This window comes from Oryctolagus cuniculus, chromosome 10 (genome assembly GCF_964237555.1).
Source record: "Oryctolagus cuniculus chromosome 10, mOryCun1.1, whole genome shotgun sequence".
NCBI classification, from domain to species: domain Eukaryota; kingdom Metazoa; phylum Chordata; class Mammalia; order Lagomorpha; family Leporidae; genus Oryctolagus; species Oryctolagus cuniculus.
In genome coordinates this window covers 102,211,599-102,236,182 of record NC_091441.1, presented here as the reverse complement: position 1 = coordinate 102,236,182, position 24,584 = coordinate 102,211,599, and the positions used below count along the sequence as shown (strand labels likewise).

Genomic DNA, 24,584 nt, shown 5'->3' with positions numbered 1-24,584 from the left:
GATCCCAGTGTGGGAGCACGAAGTTAGGGGACATCGTGACCCTGATGCCCTCCTGCTTTGCCAAAGTTCTAGTGCTAGCTGTGTCCTTCAAATTCAAGCTCTCAATAGTGCCTGGGTGATACTGTCTACTCCATTGAGCCTTCAACCTATAGGGAAGAAAAATAATTTTTTCCCTTAACCCTTATGTATTCTTAGTTGGAATGGACCCATTTAACAAAACAACAGATTAACATGAGAAAAAAAATTACTAATACATGTATCTCATATACTTATACATATGACCTGCCTAGGGTATCAGTAGTTTTCAAAAGGGGCAGCAGTTTATACAGCACCTTCAACAAAGAACAGTATAATTTTATGGGAGAGATCAAGGCAAAGGAAAGAGGCTTCGAGTCTCTAGGGGCAGCAACTTGTGGGAAGGCAAAACAAATGGTCACTAAAGATCCCTCAGCAAGTTTAATTTGGAGTCGTCTGTATCACCTTCAGTTCAACAAGGATCTACAGTTGTGATGTCCATTGAAGCCCTATGGACCACAGAGAACATGCTACTTATGTTTTAAAGTTGCAGAAGTCAAAGCTTAGAAGCTGGTCAAGGCCACAGCATCAGATCATAGCTCTAAGGTCTGCCGAGTACTAGAAGCTTCCAAGGGTCAACTCGGATGATCTTATAATTTGTACAGAACCTTAAAAGTGTCCTAGGTATGGTACAGAATTTGTATTTTCCTTGAACAAAACTGCTTTCCCTTCAGCAGGACTTATGGTAACTGAAACCCTCCTTTCTAGAAACAGGCTTGATCCAAAAGACCAATTAGTGTCCTCTCTCCACCAAAAAGTTTTTTCTCAATAAAATTTCGAACCAGATCCCAGATCTGCAGCACCACCGAAACCAGCGCACGCAGTCACAGTGAAACCCCCTCCTATCTCCTCCGGCATCACCGGCATCCCCTGTTCACGGTTATCCTCTGGAAAATGAAAAGGTGGTTGTTGTGCTCACAGCATGCAAATGATCTCTAGCAGGAAGGCAGAGCATGGAAGAGCTCAAACAGCCCAGAGCCGTTAGACACATGGGCAGATGTGCACGGACTGCCTGACTCACACTCAAGGTTGCACAAGCAAGATTTCAAAATAAATCCTGCTCTGAAGACCTCAACCCAGGGGACAACGTTCCTGGCTGGAAAAGAAGAACTATATGTTTCTGATTTTTTTTTCAGATCTTTACCATTGCTTGCCCTTGTATCCCCGCCTTCTCTTTGTGGAGGAAACTTTATTTCCTACTTCTGCACACCAAACCTCTACCTCCAGATCTGCCCGATTCGGTTGCTGAGAAGCCTGACACGCCCGTGTCGCCTGGGAGAAGCCATCCACCGGTGAGTTGTGGGCATTTTTTCCCATGACTTCATGACTCATGGGCTCAGATCAGCTCAAAGCTGGAAATGTAGGGCCCAGGCAAACCTCGAGGGGCTGCAAAGGCTGTGTACTTGGGGGTAATAATCAAGATGAGAGGGGATGGGTGGAGGATGGCATGTGCACAGGAGATGTGAGAAAGACCCCATGACAATGAGGAAGTGCTGCATGTGGCAGCATGAGACCTCCCTTCAGAGTCAGGTGGTAGGAGAGAGGGGACAGCTGACCAAGAAGGACAGCACTCTGAGCCATTGTCCCTCCATGCGCCCTAGGGCTCACTGTCCCCAGGGGCACCCAGGGGCTGTGAAGGAGCCAGAGCTATCTCCCTCGTAATCTTTTCTCCTGTAGTCCCTTTGTGGGACAGTCAGGACGCTGCAGCCACTTAGCTGATGGTGCACTGTAACAGGAGTTAGATGCCAGCCACTTGTAGGGTTTAAGGTGATTGCTGTATACAAGGTGTTCGACGCAGTGCCTGGAGCTTTAAGAACACACAGCGCATGCTCACAGTGGTAATTCTCAGACAGTGCAGGATTTTGCCAAGTGCAAGGATTTTGTGAGTGTAAGATCTGGGAAATGGATCGATCACAAGACAAATGGAAAGATGAGGTGCACAGATGAAAGAAAAACTCAGTCACTACCAGAAAAGGTAATCCCTGAGAAGCCAGCCCGAGAATGCCAAGACTTCCGACTTATGATTAAAGAGAGCTATGCCCCCAACCTGTGAACATTTACTGGTGCCTCCTTTAGCCAGATGGAGCCATAGGAGCTGGAGCTCCAGCCCTTGACCTTGAGGAGAGCACAGGACTAACGTCTGTGCAGACGCAAGCAGTGTTCCGAGATAAAAGCGACTTGGAAGAGGATGCAGGTCAGGCTTTACAGAGGGGGAGAGAACTTAACAGGAGGTGGCAAAGCAGGAAAAGCAGGAATAGGAAGGCAGAGAGACCAGCATCTGCAGACCCGCTGAGGCGAGCAGGCACCAGTGAGTCTGGGGAAAATGGAAAGCAGATGCGGGGCTGAAGCGCAGGATCCGAGCAGCGGAGAAGAGGCGAGACGAGAGTTCAGGTGGCAGGGTGGGCGGGCCGGGCATGGCCTTGGAGCTCCCACCGCCTGGGAAGGGGCTTCAAAGAGTTTATTAGAAAATGGAACTAAAAGTTAAGTGAGGGGAGGGTGTTTAGCCTAGCAGCTAGAAACCCATGTTCCATGTCAAAGTGCCTGGCTTCAATGCCTGGCTTTGACTCCTGATTCCAGCTTCCTGCTCACAGCCCCTGGGAAGTAGCAGAGATGGCTCAAGAATCTGGGCTCCTGCCACCCACTTGGGAGGCCTGGATTGAGTTCCTGGTTTCTGGCTTTGACCTGGCCCAGTCCCAGCCTTTGTAGATAGTTGAAGAGTGATTCAACAGATTTCTCTCTTTCTCTCTCTTTCTTCCCAAGTGAAAATTAAAAAAAAAAAAAAAGAGAGAGAGAGAGAGAGATGTTAATTTGGTGCAGAAAATTTAAAATCCATGCATAGTATTTTGATAATACATCTTTCCCATGAAGCTTTTTAAACTCCTCATATGGAATGTTTTTCACCTTTTCACACTGGGCACTGCCCCCAGCCAGATTCTGAGTCTGTTCCCAGGGGTCTACACAGCAGCTCAGCAGAGTTAACACTGCATAGACTCATCATGCAGAAGCAGTTGGCCCCAAACTAGACAGCTTGTATGTTGGAGGCAGGATTTGAACCCAGGTCTGTTTGACTGCAGAGGCTGGATCCTACTTTTCTGAAGAGGACGGGACCCAGAATAATGTCAAAGCTTGAGGTTTAGGCAATGGAGTATATGACAATAACTAAGATTTGGGTACCCCAAGCTGGAGCAGGTTTCAGGGGCTGCTCGGTTTGGGCTGGGCTAAAGTTAGAGCATCTGCATGACACCTGTTCCCTCTCTGCTCCATCTTCAGTGCATAAAACCGAGTGTGGCTCATAGCAGGTGCTCAGTAAGTACTGCCATGTGAATGAACCCATGGAGAGGCATACAGTAGGCAAGGAAAAATCCCACTGAGGTTTAGGCGAAAGGTGGAACAGAACAACAGAGCTTGGGGAAGCATTAGCGCAGAGGGGAGTCAGAAAGCGGAGGTAGACAACACGACTCTGGAAGAGCTCTGGCACAGGCATAAACAGGGAAGGGAGAAGACAGGCGAGACCCGAGCGTGCAGCCTGGAGACTCCCCCGGTGTGGGCAGTGAGAGGAGCTGCGAAAGAGCACATGGGCGCCAAGAAGCAGCTTCAATGGGAGAAGGTAGCAGAAACGTCGAGTAAGTGCTCAAGGAGGGTGGCACAGGAACAAGGTTAGGTTATTGAACATTGACCTGTCAGTGCAACCCTGGCAGGAGATGCCTGGGTGGGATGAGGGAGGCAGAATGTGGAAATGGTTCTCAGAATGTTTTGGGCTGCAAGTAACAGAAAGCCAGAGTCATAATGGTTTTAAAGCAAGGGCTTGTTTTTCTCAAGTAACGGTAAACCAGATGGGCAGTTCAAGCACGCTATGTGGGCTCCTCCTGCCTCTGTCCAGTTCTCTGGGGCTTTCATTCACGGCCCTAAGCACCAGCCCACTTGAGAGAGGCTGGAAAGCAGGAGGGGCAGGCGGGCTCCTTTGTGTGTCTCTTCTCAGGGAACAGCCTGCCCAGAGGTCCCCGGAAGTCCTCTGTTCCATAGTACGGACCAGGAACGGGTCACAGACCCATGTTCCACCTGCAACAGAGGCCGAGGGGCCTAGCACCTGGCAGCCTCAGCCTTCCCGGGGGAACCGTGCTCACCAGGGAACACACGGGGCGGTGGCACTGGCGACTGCTCCCAGGAATAAACGGCAAGCGATGAACTAGCATACGTGCTCCCAGGGAGATGGCTGTGAGGGAGGGATCAGAGACAAGCAAGGACCTTGTGAGGGTCCGGGGTGGTGCTGTTCACGGTATGGTCACTGTGTTCTTCTCTGTTTACAGAACAGGCAGCTGGCGGGCATGCACCCGGCTCCCCAGCTCACCCGCAACATGCTGTCCACGTCTCACTCCCTGCTGACGAGAAGCGACCTCAGCAGCCCCGAGGAAGCCACCACCGTGTTCGACTACGACAGCGAGCCCTGTCACAAGACCGACGTGAAGCAGGTGGCAGCCCAGCTCCTGCCCCCACTGTACTCGCTCGTGTTCGTCTGCGGCTTCGTGGGCAACCTGCTGGTCGTCCTCATCCTGATCAACTGCAAGAAGCTGAAGAGCATGACTGACATCTACCTGCTCAACCTGGCCATCTCCGACCTGCTCTTCCTGCTCACCCTCCCGCTGTGGGCTCACTACGCCGCCGCCGAGTGGGTCTTCGGAAGTGCTATGTGCAAGCTGTCCACGGGGATGTATCACATGGGCTATTTCGGTGGAATCTTCTTCATCATCCTCCTGACCATCGACAGGTACCTGGCTATCGTCCACGCCGTGTTTGCCTTAAAAGCCAGGACGGTCACCTTTGGGGTGGTGACAAGCGGGGTCACCTGGGTGGCGGCCATATTTGCCTCGGTCCCGGGAATCTTGTTTACCAGGTTCCAAGAAGAAGATTCTCGTTACACCTGTGGCCCCGATTTTCCACTCGGCTGGAAGAATTTCCACACCATCATGAGGAATATCTTGAGCCTGGTCCTGCCGCTGCTGGTCATGGTCGTGTGCTACTCGGGGATCCTGAAAACCCTGCTGCGGTGTCGGAACGAGAAGAGGAGGCACAGGGCCGTGCGGCTCATCTTCGCCATCATGGTGGTTTACTTCCTCTTCTGGGCACCCTACAACGTCGTCCTCCTCCTGAACACCTTCCAGGAGTTCTTCGGCCTGAATAACTGTGAAAGCAGCGGTCAGCTGGACCGAGCCATGCAGGTGACGGAGACGCTGGGCATGACACACTGCTGCATCAACCCCGTGGTCTACGCCTTCGTCGGGGAGAAGTTCCGGAGCTACCTCTCCGCGTTTTTCCGGAAGCACGTCGCCAAACGCCTCTGCAAACAATGTCCGGTTTTCTACAGGGAGGCAGCAGATCGAGTGAGTTCAACGTACACCCACTCCACTGGGGACCAGGAAATCTCTGCTGGTCTGTAGGGTGGACAGCCGTCGGCTTGCCCTGTTCAAGGAAGGTAGCAATCTGTACATAGTGACAAGCCTCGAGGGCTTGTTGAAGAATACAGACCTGTAAAGTAGGTACGCAGGAACCTCAGGGCTGTGTGCACCAAGACAGACTCGTGTCACTCCCCGTGCATCCAGCATGTGCTCAAGGAACAGTCTAGAACGACTGTGGGCGGAGACGCTGACTCTCCAGCAAGCTCATCTCGGTTCCTGGAAGATGCCTCCTTGCCTAGTGTTCATGCCCCCTTTCCAGTCTGTGCTATTCCCCCAGTCTCTGATTCTACCAATCTTTTATAACCACAACAAGAACAAGAGGAAAATCAGAGTGAGGGCTCTGGGGCGTGTCCTCAGGGCGGAGGCGGAGCCTGGAGAAAAGGTGACAGAGTCCCCTGCTTTGAAAATCGCACTCCCAGCCTGTGACTCCCGGTGTCTAAATGACCAGGCAGAGAGGGGCTTGGCGAGGAAGATTCTAGATGGGCTGGAAAAATTTTTTTCCAATAACGTACCTCCCAGCACCTCACTTTTGGATGAAAGCATGGCACTCAGACACTCATAAAAAGAGTTACAATTAAAGCAAGAAACTGCAACTTGCAAGGATGGCGACGTATTGCTTTGAAGTCATTGTCACATCTGGCTGGAAATACTGTGTTGTACAGGGAGTCAGTTCCGGCTTTTGAGCTTCCAAGTTTGGAGCAGTATGTTTAGTAGATTGATGAGTCATCACAAACACAAAAGTACTTCTAAGGTTCATGGAAAATGAAATTGAAAGTTTAGGGGCAGGTGTTTGGAGCAGTGATGAACATACCGCTTGGTCACCCATTTCCCAATCAGAGTGCCTGGGTTCAAGTCCCGGCTCTGCCTCTGACTCCAGTTTCCTGCTAACGCAGACCTTGGGAGGCAGCAGATGATGGTGCAAGTGCTTTCCTATGCTACGGAGCCAGGACTGAATCATCCTTTCATGTTCGGGTGCTTTGCGGGCATCACTGTGCACAAATTGACCCCATTCAGCCGGCGGGGAATTCCAAATCAAGCCAGCTCCTAATCACCTAGGTCAAGGCCTATCTGTAAGAAGGGAAGTTGGAGAGCCTCACTCAAGAACGCAAACGCTTTCCTCTTATTGAGGCCAGCCAAGAAGTTTCCTGCAGGCTACCCAGCGCATTCCCAGCCCAACCCAAGCAGCAAACACCCGGCTCCTGGCCGCCAGTGGCTCAGGAACTTGAAGTCACTATGGCTCTACTTTCTTGCCACCTGGCTAGAGAAAGTTTCAGAAAAAAAGGCGGGTAGGGGGCGGGTAGGGGGCGGGTCCATCCTCGGATGTTTGTATTATCCTGATGAACGTGTACGATTGCATTTCGATCATGAGGCCATGTAAATACTGTATTAACAAACTATGACTTGGAAAGCAAATCCAGGCTCTAATCACACTGTTAAAAATTTTGACTGTGGTGTGGTAGACTGTGTTTTGTTCACAACTTTTCACTCCATCTCCTGTACGATCGATCTCACACACATACCCTACCCTTGTGGCGCCACCTCCCACCGCACCCCAGCCACAGCTGACGGGGCTGCGGGGATGTGAGCCCAAGGGACAACCACCCCATCCACCCGGAGCCTGACTCGTGGCTGTGCTAAACCACTCTCCTGGGCCACAGGGAGGTGCTGCAGTTGGCTCACAGCCCTTGACTCTTGTGCCCTGGTGAGCAGCAGCACAGAGAGCAAAGCCAGGGCCGCAGCCATGCCTGAGAGGGGGCGGAAGGCTACCTTGGCCATGGTGAGCCACGGAGTTTGGGGTTTACTTGTTACACAGCACAAAAGGTGATCGATACATAAGCAGCTTCATGAGTAACATTTGGGAAAGCTGGGAATATAAAGACACAGGTTAATGCCCTGCCCTGGAGATCCAGGGGCCCAGGTCTAGGGCCAGAGTGGAGGATCATGGGAGCAGTCATGCTGCCTTGCACCCGGCCCCAGGGGTATACAGGTCAGTGTGAGATGTCCTAGAATCCAGGGAATCGAGTGATAACCAGTGATGGTCCCACGTCATGCAACTGCCAGAGCCACCAAAGAAACTACCATTTAAATGATGCCAACTGGAAAGAAAATGGTTAAAAGTTGCTACTGGGTCAGTTGTTTGGCCTAGTGGTTAAGACACAATTTGGAATCGCTCCTGGCTTCAGCCTGGTCCAGCCCGAGGCAATGTAGCCATTTGGGGAGTGAGCCAGTAGATGGAATGTTTCTCCCTCTGTCTCTCCTTCTCTCTCTCTCGGCCTTTCAAACAAATAAACAAATCTTTAAAAAAAAAAAAAAAAAAAGATACCACTTGGGACATCTGCACCCAACCCCCATCAGAGTATCTGGGTTTGAGTTCCGGGTCCTGTCCTGATTCCTGCCAATACACACACTGGGATGCAGCCGCCACGACCCATGTAGTTGGGTGCCTGCCATGCACGTGGGGGATCCTGCCAAGTTCCCCATTCCCAGCTTAAGCCTGGCCCATCTCCAGCTATTTGGAGAAAGAACCAGCTGGTAGAAGCTCACTCGCCCTCCCTCACTCACTCACTCTCTAATAAAAAATGAATTGGGCCGGCGCCGCAGCTCAATAGGCTAATCTTCCGCCTTGTGGCGCCGGCACACCGGGTTCTAGTCCCCGTTGGGGCACCGGATTCTGTCCTGGTTGCCCCTCTTCCAGGCCAGCTCTCTGCTGTGGCCAGGGAGTGCAGTGGAGGATGGACCAAGTGCTTGGGCTCTGCACCCGCATGGGAGACCAGGAGAAGCACCTGGCTCCTGCCTTCGGATCAGCGCGGTGCGCCTGCCGCAGCACGCCGGCCGCGGCGGTCATTGGAGGGTGAACCAACGGCAAAGGAAGACCTTTCTCTCTGTCTCTCTCTCTCTCACTGTCCACTCTGCCTGTCAAAAAAAATAATAATAATAATAATTAAGTTTCCAGCTGTCTCCATTGCCAGACCTGGATCCTCAGACACCCAAGTCATTCTGGGGAGAACACACAAGAGAGCTGTGTGTCGTGCAGACACAAGGGAAGGAAAGGTGGGCATCCCAGGGGATGGCAACTTCCGGCTTTTGTGCTGGAGTTGGGGGCTTGACACCGCCTGCTCCATGTCACACCCCTGAGCCGTGAGGCCCAGAGCTCCGGGGAAGGCCCTGCAGCCCCTGGGGTAAACCATCAAGGCCCCAGCCTTCCTCTTTTGCTTTTGCTCATTGTTAAAACTTCCCTGACAAACAAATAGCCTGGGGTGAGATGAGCCCGCAGGAAATGCCAACCAGTGCCACCCAAGGGACATATACTGCAAGAAGACTCTGATGAGCGAGCTAGCCGACCTGGGCAGTGCAGCTCTGGAACCCGAGAAGCAGACGGGGCCGGGCGTGGGGAGGGATGCGGGATGCAGGGTGGAGATTCCTTCAGACAAGGCCGTGGTCACGCACCACTGCTGCACGTGTGTAAGCGGGGAGTCGTGAAAGGCGTGGTCTGTAGCCTTGGTGGTCCAGCCCTGGGGCAGGCGAGATCCAAGCCTCCAAGGATTGTGTGGGGAAGGGGTTCCCCCCACCCCTCACCCCAAGAAGCTCTGCTGGCTCAGCAGCCTGGCTAGTCAGGGCAGGGCACTGGACACCGTCTTGCTTTGTCCTATGCCTGTAAATGTCCTCATGCAACCAGCGCACAACATGAAGGCACTTCACTTCTCTCCACGGTGCCTTCTGGGCCTTAGGGTCACCTGGGTTCTGGAGGACTCTGCCTGCTCCTGCCCGGCCCGTGGCTCACGGACTGCCTCCGGGAGACCTCCCGGGCTTCCCTCTTCTGTGTGGGGGCTGACAAAGGAGGGCTAGGGTAAAGGGCACTGCATCTGAATCTCACCACCCCTGCCACAATCCATTCCTGTTGGCCGACACGCCCCAGAGTGGCAGGTGCCTGTGTGTGTTCCCTACAGAGGGCCAGGAGGGGCCCCCTGTAGTAGTGCAGCTCCCCACTGCCACTTCCTGGACGTGCCAGAGTTCATTCGAGTGGAATTCTCTCATTTCGCACCATTTCCCGAGCACTGGGCTCCCTTCACGCAGCCAGTGGGGTCCTACGCGTGGTTCTAGCCAAGTCTCCTCCTGTGGGAGCCGCAGGGCCCCAGAGCACGGTATCCTTGGTTACGTCCTTGCTATCTCAATGCCGCACTTGTTTCCACCCACCACCCCCTCCCAACCCTCCCCACCCCTCCCGCAGCTGGCTCCCAGGGCCCCGCCCCTGGCGTCCCCACCTTCCCCTTTGAAGATCCACTTCCTCCCTCACATCACTCAGAGCCTCTCCCCAGGCTTTGAGGAGACAAACCCCACTCTGCCCTCAGCGACCCCAGCCCTTCCACCATCCTTCCCTGCCCCTAGCTGGCTCCTTACAGACAGACCAGAAGAAGAACAGGTGGGGCCACAGGGCGGCTTCTGTCTCCTCCTAGTGAGCCCTGCGGGGCGTCTGAGCCCAGGTGTGGGTGGTTTCCTCTAGGACGGGGCGGGGAGGGGTTGGGTACTAACACTTCTTTGCCCTCAGTCTTACGCCAGAGTTGCCAGTTCTGGGGCAACCGGAAACACCCTAATACCCTGTAATGCACAGAGTTGAACATAGAGCTGAAGAAGGTCTGACCTCTTGAGAACACAGTGGGTATTCTGTGCATCTTCAATGATAAAAATGAGACTTTTGCCCCTGTGTTAACCCCCTGATCTGAGGGAAGCACCCCAGACGTCCCGGCTGAGGGCAAGGCTTCCATGCTGTGCAGACATGGCCAGAGGGACAGCCTGCTGGTGACCCTGTGGTTAAGGATCTGCTCAGGGCACATTCGAGTTGTGCTACTACAGACACCTGGGGTGGGAAAACTTGCTTCGTTCAAACAGGCTCCAGAGACAGTGGAGGATCAAAGCAGTTGATGAACGCCAGCGGGCTCAGCTGGAATTGTTTCCTGAGGACTCAGCAACAAGTTTCGTATAGTATTTACAAGTTCATCAGCATCGTGCCTCAGCTGTTACAGCATAGGTGGGTTTAAATTGCAGCCTGCATGACTTAGAACCACACTTTCAGCCCTACAGCCCACGGCCGGCCACTCCCTCCTCCGCACCCCACACAGGTTTCCCTGAGCAGCCGCAGCTGTGGCAATGGCCACATAGATGGGGAGTGGCCTCTGGCAACTAGGTTACGAAGCTGGCCCTTCACTTCACAGACTCTAAGTTAAACCAAAAAGTAACTTTGGAGGATGCACCTTAGAGGCCATAATGATAAAGCTCTGATTACCCATTGTTATCTCCTGGGATTTGTTAAACCCAGAAACAAAACAAGCCTGGCATATTATGTTAGGTAGGAAGTCAGTTATGAGCTTATGTGTGTGTGACATAAAGGCCTAAAGAGAAGACATCTATGTCCAGCATATGCATCTGCATCTCAAAGTCATCTTGACAATGTTTCAGGGGCAGCCCGGTCTTCGAATCCTGCCCTGCCCCCTTCTACCTGATAACCTGCCAGGTGGAGGTCCCCGCCCCTTCTGCTTGACAAATCTTCCACAATCTCCCAGATGCAGCCCAGTATCTGCATTTCAAACACCCTGCTCCGGATCCCGATTCTCTAGGGGGTCCTGCTCGCCCTTCCTCTGAACCCAGGATGGTGCCAGCTAGGCTTCCTCCTGTCTGATACCTTCAAGGGAAAACTCAGATAGGAGCTTCTTAATATTTAAAGCCATAAAATCCTTTGTTTCAGGAGGAGATGTGTGAAGACAAAGACCCATCTCCTTAACCCCCCCCCCCCCCCCCCCGCCTCAACCGGACTGTGCGCTCAGCCCTCTGCCTCTCTGCTGAGCCGCCCGCCTGGTCTGGCCAGGTGTAATCTCTCCACTCAACCATGTAACCTCACTCCTTCCTCCCCTCCCCGCCCCCAGTCCGAGCGACTGCACTCTTTCCCGGGTTCTGTCTGGAGAGGTGCCCATCCATCCTTACGGATGGTGTCCCTTCCCTAATAAACCTTGCTATTTTACCTCCCACTACTCTCTGTCTCACGCCTGAATTCTTTCTTGCACAAAGACAAGAACCCTGTAATTTCTGCGGTAACAATTACACCACAAAAAAAGCTTTTCTTTTAAAGCATCGATCTTCTTAGATGTAAAAGAGAACTTTTTTTAAACTCAATGTCCAGTTCCATTTTACCCAGTTATCACCAAAGGTAACTCGGGCCTTTTCATGCAAGAGACTGTTGCTTGTCAAGTATGTCTCCCTAGGATGGCCCAGGTCCTTGGGCTCTGTACCCGCATGGGAGACCAGGAGGAAGCACCTGGCTCCTGGTTTTGGATCGGCACAGCGCGCCAGCCATAGTGGCCATTTTGGGGGTGAACCAACAGAAGGAAGACCTTTCTCTCTGTCTCTAACTCTGCCTATCCAAAAAAAAAAAAAAAAAAAAAGTATGTCTCCCTAGATTTTAAATTGAATTTAAGCCTAGTCTTTTGTCAAACAAGGATCCCAGCTCACACCTCGGCAACAGGTAGATACCTGGGACTGTCGCTGAGACCAACTTGCTCAGGCAGCTGCAAGGCGGGTCCCAGGGGTCACTGTGGGCTAGGGCTGGGGTGCCACAGGGGAAAAGCTCCCTGGAGATTGTTAACTTGATTCAGGAGACCTGCAAGTGTGGCTGCCCCATGCAGCCGAGCTTTCTCCTCCCTGCTCCCAGAGAAGGAATGAACACAGCACACCAAAGACAGGAAAAAAAAGTCTAAAATGTCCCCCTCTCTCTTTTGTTCTTTTTTTCACTCAGAACACATTTTCATGCTTGCACCCCTTTGTAAAGCTTTGATCACACAGTCTAGGACGTTGGCTTTCAATGGGATTCTCCCATAATGTGCCCCCCTTGGTCGGTGTCGCAAAACAAGAGACAAAGACCTCCGGAGCAGGCACTGACCCGGACTGCGGTCGCCTCGCCCACCTGGCCGCTCCCCTTGCGGAGAACACGGAGCGCAGGTGAGGGCTCAATCAGACTCCGTAGCCGCAGGGCCGTGGAGCCACAAACACATCCACACCACACACACACTCTCTTCCGCTACAGACACGGGACGGGTACCTCCTTGTGAGGACCCAACAGGAGCAATCGCAATGATTGCTGGGAGGTGATCAATCTCCCTCTTCCGCACAAAGGCGGCCCTGAGTACTGGGCACCCCGGGGCGTCTTACCGGGTCCTGAAGTTCAGGAGGACCTGTCCACTTGTCCCGTACAGTCGGCCGTGGGGCGTCAGTCGGGGGACTTAGGATCCCAGAGAATGAGTCGGGAGGCTCGCCTTCCAGTCGTCCCGGCTGGGCCTGGGCCCCCGCCCCCGCACCCGCCCCTGCCCCAGCCCCAGCCCCAGCCCCAGCCCCGGTCTGGCCCAATCCTGCAGGTTGAGGCTCAAAAGGCCAGCCATGTTTGAACACAGCAGAGGGGGGTGGTCTCTCAGCACTTGTTAATGGGCACAGCTGGGGCCAAGGTATCAAAATGTTACAGAAACCTGGGGTGGGAAAACTCCCTCCTTCAAACAGGCACCAGAGACAGTGGAGGATAGAAGCAGGCTCAGCTGGAATTGTTTCCTGAGAACTAAGCAACGATCCCAAGTTACTTACAATTCTTGCAGGTTCATCAGCATCATGCCTTAGCCACACTTCCAATGGTCGGTGGGTCCAGTATGTTTATAAAAGAGATACTGGGGCAGGCTTATAAAACAGATTTATGACTGGAGGTACAGAAGCAGAACTTAGGACATCTCCCTCCCTAGACAAGATAACCGCACACAGCAGCTTCACGTCGGGAGGTCCACTTCGCTTCCTTTGTCCCTGGTTGCGGCCTCATTTCCGTTACACTATGCGGGTTGGAAGCAGGAGTATACTGGCAAGGGACCGAGACAGAGAACGGAGTGAACAGTATGGTGACCTCCCAACCCCACCTGCCATGACAGGTGTCTGACGCAAAAGGAGAGGAGCCGTCTCCACCAGGGATGTTGGGAGCCACAGAACCCTGCACGTCATTGTCCAGGCACGCGGGTGACAGAGTGTGACACTGGAGGAGGGGAAGGCGTCTTCCTGTTTCTGTGGGGACCGTGGAGGACTCTCTGGACCTCCTGGTGAGACGCGAGAGGCCTCCAGCATGACTGCTGTGTGCGGTTATCTTGTCTAGCGTCAGAGCGCTGGGAGTGACAGTCGGTCAGCAGCATCCACGCAGTGAGCACTGGCGAGAGCCCAGAGGTCTGGGGATGCCGGCTGATGGACGGCAGCGAATGCAAGAAGCCAGACAGGAGAGAGGATGAAACCTATGCTTCCATGTATATGGAATTAAAGAACAGGCTCATTTATTCTACATGAAGTCGCAGTGCCCCTTATCTTGGTAAGTGTCGCTTGTTCTCGGTGGTGCTAACCCAGGTATGTGCATATGAAACTCATCACACTGTACAACTAAGACCAGGGCACGTGGCTGCATGTAGGTTTCATCTTGGCAACAACATCAGTGAGAGAACTATATTCATAAAGACTTTTTAATAGCATGGGGAAGTGCTTACACTGTAATCTTTAGCAAAGAAAAAAAGCTGCAGCATTCAGAGTGCTATTCACGGGGGAGCAATTAATGAAAAAAATGTGCAAAGAGGAGCAGGTGCATGGTCTAGGGGTTAAGATGCCCACGTCCCACATGCGAGGGCCTGGGCTGGGCTTCCTGCTAATGCAGACCTTGGGAGGCAGCAGTGATGGCTCAAGTCATTGGGTTCCTGCCACTCATGTGGGGGACTTGGATTAAGTTTCCAGCTCTTGGCTTTAGCCTGGTCCTACCCCAGCCGGTGGGCATTTGGGAAGTGAACCAGCAGTGTGAGTGAGTGAGTGTGTGTGTGTGCTTGTCACTCTGTGTCTGTCTGTCTCTACCTGCCTTTCCTCCCTACCCCACTTCTCAATTTTTAAAAAAAATGTGCCCAGGAAAAGGTCAGGATTAAAATATATCGTGTGCTGAAAGGGATGGTTTTGAGATTGTAAGACTATGCTTAATTGTGTGTCCCAATCTCATACAATGAGCACATGCTGGTGTTATGATTAGACATTCATTTTTTAATTTTATTTATTTGAAAGTCAGAGATACACAGAGAGAGGAGAGGGAGAGGGAGAGGGAGAGAGAGAGAGGTCTTCCATCCATTGGTTCACTCCCAAGATGGCCCCAACTGCTGGAGCTGCACCAATCGGAAGCCAGGAGCCAGGAGCTTCTTCCAGGTCTCCCACGTGGGTGCAGGGGCCCAAGGACTTGGGCCATCTTCTACTGCTCTCCTGGGCCATAACAGAAAGCTAGATGGGAAGTGGAGCAGCCGGGACTAGAACCTGCGCCCATATGGGATGCTGGTGCTTCAGGCCAGGGCTTTAACCCGCTGCGTCACAGCACCGGCCCCAGACATTCATTTTTAACATGAAAACAGATGCATTTGCTGTTTACAGCCCCTCCCCCTTTTGACAGCTAGTGGGCTGGGTCAGCTGCAGCCCCAGGCAGGCCTAAGCCCCCGCCCCTCTCCAGGCAGGGTCTGGCTTGCTGTGTGCAGGGAATTGGCCCTTTGAAGTGCAGGACAAGAATCCATGTCCTCCCATCCTGCTGGCGATGTTCTGAGCGTGCATCCCAGAGGTGTGCATGCAGGGAGAGAGCAACCCCGGGCGTGGGTGCAGCGACCAGACTTGGAGCAGCGTCCATAGAAGGGCAGCGTGAGATACCGCCCAGTACGGCCGTCGGGTCCAGAGTGATGGACTGCTAAGAAGCTCATTTCCGTGGGAGTTGGAATGCCACTTGGATGAGAACGAGAAATCAGGAGGGACCAGCACTGTGGGGCATGAAGCTGCTGCCTGTGGTGCCAGCATCTTCCATGAACACAGGCTCTAGTCCTGGCTGCTTCCCTTCTGATCCCGCTCCCTGCTAATGCACTTGGGAAAGCAGTGGGAGATGGCTCAAGGCTTGGGCCCCTCCCATCCATGTGGGAGACCCAGATGGAGTTCCTGGCTCCTGGCTTCTGCCTGGCCCAGCCCTGGCCAGTGGGCCCATTTGGGGAGTGAACCAGTGGATGAAAGATACCCGCCACCTCTCTCTCTCAACTCTGCCTTTCAAATAAGTCTTTCAAAAAAAAATTATAAATTGGGAAGGACAAAGTACTAAAAGAAACAGAGACCAAGAGACACTAAGGCACAGCCCGACGAGCAACTAGCTGTTGTAACCAAAATGGAGCTTCTTGTAAAATTAGATGCTGGAGAATTTCCCAAAGGCCCTCATTTCCCCGGCATCCTTGAAGTGGTCCCTATCCCAAGAGGTGGCTGGAACACCTCCCTGGACCAGCCACTCTGAAGAGGGTGACACCCTCCTAACCCTCATCTCAACCGTGAACCCTCACCCTGTTTCCCGTCTGCCGGGGACTTTGCAAACCCAGCTGGTCACAGAGCCGTGGAAGCGGCGAGGCCTGGCACATCGCTCGGCAGAAGAGGATGTGTAAGCTGAGAGGGGGAAGTCTCGGCTCGGCACTCAGGGAGACAGCGGCACAGTGTGGGCGTCTGGGAGCCTGCTCCGCTGCCCCACATTGCCCTCTGGAGGTGAGCCCTCACGTCCTCAGCCACCTGCTGATGGGCACACAGACCTCAGCTGAGCCCTGCTCTGCCTGGGGAGAACCAGCAGTGGTCACAAGCAGCCCCTGAGAGGTGTACTCCAGGGTGTCACCATGAGCACACTGAACAAGTGTTTGTGACACCCGTTTTCTGCAAGGTTTTCCATCAACTGATTTGTTACCCATCTGGGAAGCTCTTTCTGAAGTACACATTATCTTTCCCTGCTTCCTGTGCGAGCATCGGTCCGTGTTGACCACAGATTTGCGGGGTAGGTTCATGATTGGAGCGTTTTTTAAAAAAAGCCCTCCTTTTGGCCGGTGCCATGGCTCACTAGGCTAATCCTCCACCTGCGTTGTTGGCACCCTGGGTTCTAGTCCCGGTTGCTCCTCTTCCAGCCAGCTCTCTGCTGTGGCCCAGGAGTGCAGTGGAGGATGGCCCAAGTGCTTGGGTCCTGCACCTGCATGGGAGACCAGGAGGAAGCACCTGGCTCCTGGCTTCCGATCAGCGCAGTGCACCGGCCGTAGCGGCCATTTGGGGGGTGAACCAACGGAAGGAAGACCTTTCTCTCTGTCTCTCTCTCTCTCTGTCTAACTCTACCTGTCAAAAAATAAAAATAAAAAAGCCTTCCTTTTGCAGCTAAGAAACCTAAAGCTCTGAGAAATTCGATGACTTGCTTAGAGACAGTAAACAATGAAACTGGGGTTTCAACCCAGGAACATGCCCACAGTTCTTAACCACTCCTGCGAGCTGCACACGTGGGGTGAGCTGAGCATGCTTTGAGGAGTCACCGCCCCTGCTGTTACCCACGACCCAGCTCTGTGGGGACACAGGCAGACGCTCCTGCACCAGGGCCTGGTTGATTGCTGGGCTATTTCTGCACTGTTGGGGATTTTTTCCAAATAGCCATTTCTTCCTGTTTTCCAAGCACTAGCCATGAGCTATACTTTTCAGCTTTGAGTTTGCTCTAGACAAGGACCCCAGGGAACTGATTTTTTTAGGAAATAAAAAGAAAATAAGCTTACAAGCTTTCAAAATTGTTAATAAAATAAATCCTTAGAAAAGATCGCTGAACAAGCAGCCCGGGTTTTGTGTTTCCTGTACGTATAGTTTGTGCTAACGCTGGCTGTGGCTGCTTCACAAACTGCTCCTGATGGATCCTTGAAGTGCCTATTATTATTCAGCCCAATACACAGATGAGAAAAGTGAGGGTGGAGAGCCATTTCCGGCTTGGCAGTCTGACTACAGAGGCTGCTTGCTTAGCGTCTGTGTTCGGCTCCCTCCATGGACTTGGGGACTTGACACCACACCATCTGGGGTCTCCTCTGCCTTCTCGTAGATCACAGGAACAGCTGCTTGCTCTGTAGCTGAGTTAACGGGAGAACAGAGGGACTCCTGTGGCCCAGGGCTGGCTGCATTCTCAGCTCGGTTGTCAGTAGTGAGGTTTTTAAATAAGTCATCAACCACTGAGAGAGGCTGATATGACCACCCGGGATCTTGTCCTGACTCCCGGGCTTGGCCGTCACCCTCTGTCACTACCCGAAAGAGCTCTGTCCTTGATGCCAGCGGATCCGGAGGCTCCAAAACAGTGCACAGAGTGAAGGTGATCCTGATGTGCCCCACCACACGCCGCACCAGAGAAAGACGGGGAACGAGCTTAGCTCACAGATGAGCCTTCAGATAAAACCCTTAGACAAGCAGTTGTTTGAGTTTCCAGAGAAAATAGGATTCAGTTGTGAGCATGTGCGTGTGTGTACGTGTGTGTGCGTGCGTGTGTGTGTGTGCGCTGCATGGGCATGGAGGAGTGACCCCAGTAGATAAAATGCGATGGGGTTCATGTTAACTATAGGATTCCCTTTAGTTAGGGTTGCTTTGAGCTGGCTTTAACCTAGGGCCAGCATGAAGAGAATCCGAATTCTCACCCTTTCAGCCTTGCAGGGAGGAGCCCCAAGGTCATGTGTACATCATTTGCTTCTCCCGGACAGCAATTTCGTCTCCCTCACACATGAAAGTGTGTGTTCTCCTGGCTGTCATAGCCTTTCCTTTGCTCTGTTTTTGAAGAGACTCCTGTAGATGGATGAGCAGAACACAGCAATGAAACAGTCCAAGGAAGGAAGTCACAGGCAGCTCAGACCAGAGATCTCATGTCTGGCCCATTGAAAGTTCAGCTTCGCAAAAAGAAGAACTCTTGTCTGACTTTTTCCTCTACGATGCACTTATTCTTATAGCTCCACCCCCCTCTTCGAAAGAAACTGCATTTCCTACTTTTTGCTCTCTATATGTTTGATGTGCACAGCTCAGCTGGCCAGAGGCACTGAGGCATCCGCTCCCCCTACAAGAAACTCTCTGAGGTAAGTCACTTCTCTGTCACTCGGCCCATTGGTTAGCTCAGCTTGTGTGATGCATAAAAGCCCCTACAGGAAACCCAGAGCAGATGTTGGGCAAATACCAGGTGTTCACAGAGCTATCTGAAAATATAATCTTTGAGATAAGGAAAGGATCAGAATTTAGAATGAGCTTCTGTCTGCTAGCATCCAAGACCAAAACAAGACAATGAATGAAAGACCTTACTTTTAGAGCAAACAACTCTTATCTCGCAGAAGAAAGATTTGTGGAGAGATGGGGCTTGGCTAAAATCTTGGCAGAGATTTTCTCCAGCTAAGGAGAATTAAAACCTCTCCAGGGATAGTTCTAACATGAGCTCAGCGTCTGGTTCTCTTTTTGTTTTCTCCAGAACAGGGGAAAGCCTACGATTTGTCCACATTAATAAGAAATTGGCATTTTGGAAATAATTCCCACAGCACCTTGAGTGTCTGATTATTTTTCTGGCTCAGAACTTAAAGGTGAGGTTTTTCTGGGTGCTTCTGCAGCTGCCTATTTTGAGGTACCTCCCGGGAGTCTGAGAAAACGCTCAGCTGCATCAGTGGGACTCGGCTAGACTGGGCACGTTAGAAAGGCTAGAAGGTGAATCATCTTGTACTTGGCCATTTCTTGGGTTAGTGAGGGAGCTCTTCACCATGGTAACTCGGGGCTCCCAACCCAAGCTCAAAGCCAGGGTGAGCAGGGCAGCCTGGCATTCAGAGTTGGCTGCTGGCTCTGGGACCTTCTTGGAGGACTTGCGCATCAGTCCATCTCTTTCTGACCACAGCAAAGCACCAGGTTGAGGGTCTGTCCTGCTAATTAGTTCTTCTACCAAGCAATGAGGAACAGGGTAGGCGGTGGGTGATGGTGCAGGCTGCCTGTGTTCAGAACCAGCTGCTTCCCAGTTGCACGGCTCTGGGCAACTTACTCATCCTCTCATGCGTGGGGTTCTTGTCTGAGAAATGGGAACTACATTGCCTGCCTCGGGAGGCTGTGTTGAGGGCTCAGTGAATGGATGGGTGTGCAGGGCTTGGCAGGCAACACGTGCCCATGGCACCTCTTGATTATTCCTGGCCCCCTCACCATGGCGTGTCCTTTGTGGGTTCACTCTAGAGAGCGGCACCTTCAATACAAGCTGTAAGGCCGCAAGGTGCACTGTGTCTGACACCGTCTCTTAAAATTGCTGTCATAGCTTCGACTCCATGTAGCTCTAGGAAACGAGGTTCTGCGTGGTGACACGGTGCACACACGAGTTCTAGCTCCTCCTGCTGAGCAGAGAAGTTAGCAGGAAACTTGCCCTTTACTACATGATGTCACTGCTGGGCCCCCAAAGGGAAATGCAGAAAGCTGGTCATCAGACTGGAGCTCTGTTCACATCTAGGACAGCTGCCGTCCATGGTGGGCCACCAGGGGTGCCCGAGCACTTTACGAAGTGTCTCCTTTCTTTTGTCACAGCATCAAGCCAGATGGATTATTCAATGTCCACTGCCCTCTACGACATCGATTATGGGATGTCAGAGCCCTGCCAAAAAATCGACGTGAAGCAGGTGGCAGCCCGGCTCCTGCCCCCACTGTACTCGCTTGTGTTCATTTTCGGCTTCGTGGGCAACCTGCTGGTCGTCCTCATCCTGATCACCTGCAAGAAGCTGAAGAGCATGACTGACATCTACCTGCTCAACCTGGCCATCTCCGACCTGCTCTTCCTGCTCACCCTCCCGCTGTGGGCTCACTACGCCGCCGCCGAGTGGGACTTCGGAGGTGCCATGTGCAAGGTGTTCACGGGGATGTATCACATGGGCTATTTCGGTGGAATCTTCTTCATCATCCTCCTGACCATCGACAGGTACCTGGCTATTGTCCACGCCGTGTTTGCCTTAAAAGCCAGGACGGTCACCTTTGGGGTGGTGACAAGCGGGGTCACCTGGGTGGCGGCCATCTTGGTGTCTCTCCCAGACATCATCTTTACCAGATCTCAAAAAGAAGGTTTTCGGTGTTCGTGCAGCCCTCATTTTCCGGCCAGTCAGTATCAATTTTGGAAGAATTTCCACACCATCATGAGGAACATCTTGAGCCTGGTCCTGCCGCTGCTGGTCATGGTCGTGTGCTACTCGGGGATCCTGAAAACCCTGCTGCGGTGTCGGAACGAGAAGAGGAGGCACAGGGCTGTGCGGCTCATCTTCGCCATCATGGTGGTTTACTTCCTCTTCTGGGCACCCTACAACGTCGTCCTCCTCCTGAACACCTTCCAGGAGTTCTTCGGCCTGAATAACTGCAGCAGCTCCAACAGACTGGACCGAGCCATGCAGGTGACGGAGACGCTGGGCATGACACACTGCTGCATCAACCCCGTGGTCTACGCCTTCGTTGGGGAGAAGTTCCGGAGCTACCTCTCCGCGTTTTTCCGGAAGCACGTCGCCAAACGCCTCTGCAAACACTGCCCGCTCCTCCCGCGGGAGACTCCGGAGCCGGCGAGCTCGGTGTACACCCGATCCACCGGGGAGCAGGAGATCTCTGTTGGCCTGTGACCTGGACTGCCAAGGCGTGGGAGTCCATTGGTGTACACAGATCGGGTGGGAGCAGGTGTTTTTCAAAAGGAAGGTATTGTCATAGAGGGCCCAAGACGGAGCCATCTATCCGGCATTGTGTGAAGTCTTGTGATGTCTTTTACACCCGTCCATTCTCGAAAGCCAAAGCAATGTATGCTGATGAAACAGCAACCTGTGTTCTCCCCTCCACACACACAGCTTATTGGCAAACTCTCTTCACTGCAAAAGCTCATTAGAAAACACACATCGAAGAGCTGCTGATCCTTGAGTTGGGTCAGCTGAACAGCAGAAAGAAACTTAATCCAGACATTGGCTGTGCAAGGCAGAGTGTAAATGTGCTTAAAACAGGCCTTGGTCTTGCCACGGGGAGAAAAGACGTGAATGCGATTAGGTAAGAAATGGTGTCATCCACATGTGACTTCCTCGGCTAGGAAGATCCTCAGCCTGCAGGGCCTGGGGAGTGCCTGTGGCCGGCAGGGCGGGGAAGGTGTCCCCAGGGGGCAGGGTGTCAGGGCGGATCCCGCGCCTCTGGAGGAGAGGGAAGCTGTGCTGTGGACGCTGTGTGGGCCAGGCTGGCTGGTGGGCTGACTTGCAGCTGGTTGGGGGGTCAGGGGTGGGGGTGAGGGTGGTGAGGACGGACCTGGCTGGATGGTGGGGAAGCTCTATAGCATTGCTCCATCATAGCATTGCTCCCAGCAGAGCAGGGAGCGGCCCAGCCCAAGTTACAGAAGGCTTAGTTCCTGGACAAAGCACAACCGGAAAGGTGAGCTCTGAGGCCCAGGAGACCAACAAGCGTCAGGTCAGGGTGAGGCCGGCCTTTGCTAGTACAGAGGCACCGGCTATGGGAAGGGGGGAGCACCTGTGCACGCAGGGCACCGAGTCCACAGAACGTGGGCTGGGCTTGGGCGGAAGGTGAAGAGGAGAGAAGTGAGGGAGGAGCCCTTGGAGAGAAATTATGCTTGTGGGGCCGGCACTGTGCCATAGTGGATAAAGCTACCACCTGCAGTGCTGGCATCCCATGTGGACGCTGGTTCGCTGAGTCCTGGCTGTTCCACTTCTGATCCAGGTCACTGCTATGGCCTGGGAAAGCAGTGGAAGATGGCCCACATCCTTGGGCCCCTGCACCCACATGGGAGACCTGGAAGAAGCTCCTGGCTCCTGGCTTTGGATCGGTGCAACTCCGGCCATTGCAACCATCTGGGAAGTGAACCAGTGGATGGAAGACCTCTCTCTTTCTCTCTGCCTCTGCCTTTGTGTAATTCTGCCTTTCAAATAAATAAACAAATCTTAAAAAAGAAAGAAAGAAAAGAAAAGAAAAAGAAATCAAGCTCGCAAGGTTTAGTTCCCAGACGTGGGGCTGGAGTGAGTGGATGAATCTGGTTTCCTGAACTTGAACGCTGGCTGCCTCTCTCTGAGTGCTGCTGTCTTCCAGGTGGCCCTTGCCAGCCCAGCTGGAATGAGGGGGCTCCAGGAGGCTTGGGAGCACCAGATTTACCCAGGCCTGAGTCTGAGGTCTGGGAACAGACTTTAGGTCCCAGCTGCAATGTAAGTGGGGGTTGATTACATGATTAAATAAAAACCAAGGCTTTGCAAGTGTTGAGCAAACTGGCCCCAGAGAGGCGAGAGAAGTCAGAATGACTCAGATCCGCCTGCGCCCGGGGCACACCACAGTGGGTGTCATTTTCTGGATTGCACTATCAGTAGGCAAAGGGGCAAGAGGCACATTCGTTCGGAAACAAGCTGCCGGGGGCTTTAAAAGCCACAAAAGTGCAATTTACCAGGCTCTGCCTTTCAGAGAGGTGGGACTTCAGACACCTTTCCCGATGCCTTCTCCTAACAAACCCCAAACACTAAGGGACCAACCCGTTTCAAAGGGAGGGTTAGGATGCCTTTATGATTATATGACGATTATTCATTTGGTTTTGGTTTTGGTTAGGTTTGCTTTCCAGTTGCTTATCTGATTTTGTCCACATCAGAAATGGTTTTGAACTTGGGGGTGGCAAAAGCCCTGTGAGTACAAAGCAGGCGAGGAGACACGAAGGGGTGTGAACCTCTCAGGGGATTAAGGTGTCAGAAGAGTAAGAGGTGCTACTGTGAAACCTGTGCATGGTAGCTGTCAACAGGAAGCAATGGATGGAAGTGATCCAGGCCTCTGGGTCAAGTTAAAAAACTTTTGTACATCTTCATGTGGGTGGGGGTTCTTATGGATATAAAAATCACAAACTGCCTGGAAGAAAAAAAATGCATCTATTAAAACTGCCTCCTAAAGCGAACTGATTATCTCTCCATTAAGTGTGCATTTGGACAACAGCACATAAAACTGTCAAAGCATTTTATAAGCAGCTGTTTGGGGAAAGAGAGAGAACTATGTTGCCTTTTGAGTATGTTTTAAAGTTGATACTTTTCCTAAAACAATTAGCCAAGGAGATTTAAAGATGCTACCTCTGAGAACAGAGTTTTTGAATAAATGAACAGAAAAGTCGTCAATTGCGAATTTCATTCCATTCCAGTGAAAGAGGTGACATGCCCTGCAGACGCGTCTCGGTGTTAAGACAGCTGCCTGAGTCGGCACTTGAAGCAGACCTGCCACATCAGGGCCCGTGGTTCACCCGCAGTCCCGAGTGATTGACACGTGGTGCAGGAGGTGCAGCTGGTTGCTAACTAGGCTGCTTTTCTTGCATACAGAAATCCCTCCCAGAAACGTGGCTCTCCTTGCCGTGATGGCAACAAAGGCATTTAGGTTTCTGTGCTTGCATCTCCTACGTGTCCCGAGAAGAAACAGTCATTCCCTGCACCGGTGACCTGCCTGGGTCACGGTCACCATATGCAACATGCTGGTTTTAAGACTTAGTCCTTGGGCTCTTGCTCCCGCGTGGGAGACCCGGAAGAAGCTCCTGGCTTCGGAACGGCACAGCTCCTGCCATTGTGGCCAGTTGGGGAGTGAACCAATGGATGAAAGACCTCTCTCTGTATAACTCTGCCTTTCAAATAAATGAAAAAGATTTACTCATTTATTTGAAAGGCAGAGTTACACACAGAGAGAAAGAGATCATTCATCCACTGGTTCACTCCCCAAATGGCTACAAAAGCCAGGGCTGGGCCAGGCGGAAGCCAGGAGCCTGGAGTCTCCCACATGGATGGCAGGAGCCCGAGTATTTGGGTCATCTTCCACTGTATTCCTAGGCACATTAGCAGGGAGCTGGATCAGAGGTGAAGCAGCTGGGACTCAAACCGGTGCCCATGTGATACCTGATCTGCAGGAGACGACTTAACTCACTGTGCTGCAGCGCCGGCCCCCAACCTGCTGGGATTTGGTCTGCTGCAAGCTCACCTTCAGAGCAGGTCCCGGGCGGCAGGTGCTAGAGGCAGCCACAGCCCCACTGGGACACACATGACATGAGCAGAGGACAGGGCAGCTGGATCTAGCAAGCGGGATGAAGTGACACCTGGACAGTTAGAGCACCCGAGACTCCACCTAGAGAAAGCACCCCTCACCGTGAGACTCTGATCCGAAACTAGGGTCTAAAACTCAGACAATAACCTAACC

General features: G+C 52.7%; 2 protein-coding genes across 6 annotated transcripts; both read left to right on the top strand.

The window, feature by feature from the left end:
- The first annotated feature begins 1,044 nt into the window (after positions 1 to 1,044).
- Positions 1,045 to 6,974, top strand: CCR2 (C-C motif chemokine receptor 2). 2 transcript variants are annotated; one of them, XR_011379567.1, is made up of 3 exons: positions 1,045 to 1,367; positions 4,383 to 6,095; positions 6,382 to 6,974. XR_011379567.1 is itself a non-coding variant. In XM_002713280.5 (2 exons), the coding sequence occupies exon 2, from the start codon at positions 4,401 to 4,403 to the stop codon at positions 5,508 to 5,510; it is 1,110 nt and encodes a 369-aa protein (XP_002713326.3). In that variant the 5' UTR covers positions 1,067 to 1,367; positions 4,383 to 4,400; the 3' UTR covers positions 5,511 to 6,974. The 2 variants fall into 2 exon arrangements, 1 of the variants encoding a protein (XP_002713326.3); XM_002713280.5 differs by having other exon boundaries at positions 1,067 to 1,367; positions 4,383 to 6,974.
- An 11,219-nt stretch (positions 6,975 to 18,193) lies between these two features.
- Positions 18,194 to 23,524, top strand: CCR5 (C-C motif chemokine receptor 5). 4 transcript variants are annotated; one of them, XR_011379143.1, is made up of 3 exons: positions 18,199 to 18,481; positions 19,947 to 21,428; positions 22,104 to 23,524. XR_011379143.1 is itself a non-coding variant. In NM_001171125.1 (2 exon segments), a coding segment is annotated over 1 exon segment (1,059 nt). In that variant the 5' UTR covers positions 18,194 to 18,566; positions 19,947 to 19,957; the 3' UTR covers positions 21,017 to 21,475.
- The last annotated feature ends 1,060 nt before the right edge of the window (positions 23,525 to 24,584 follow it).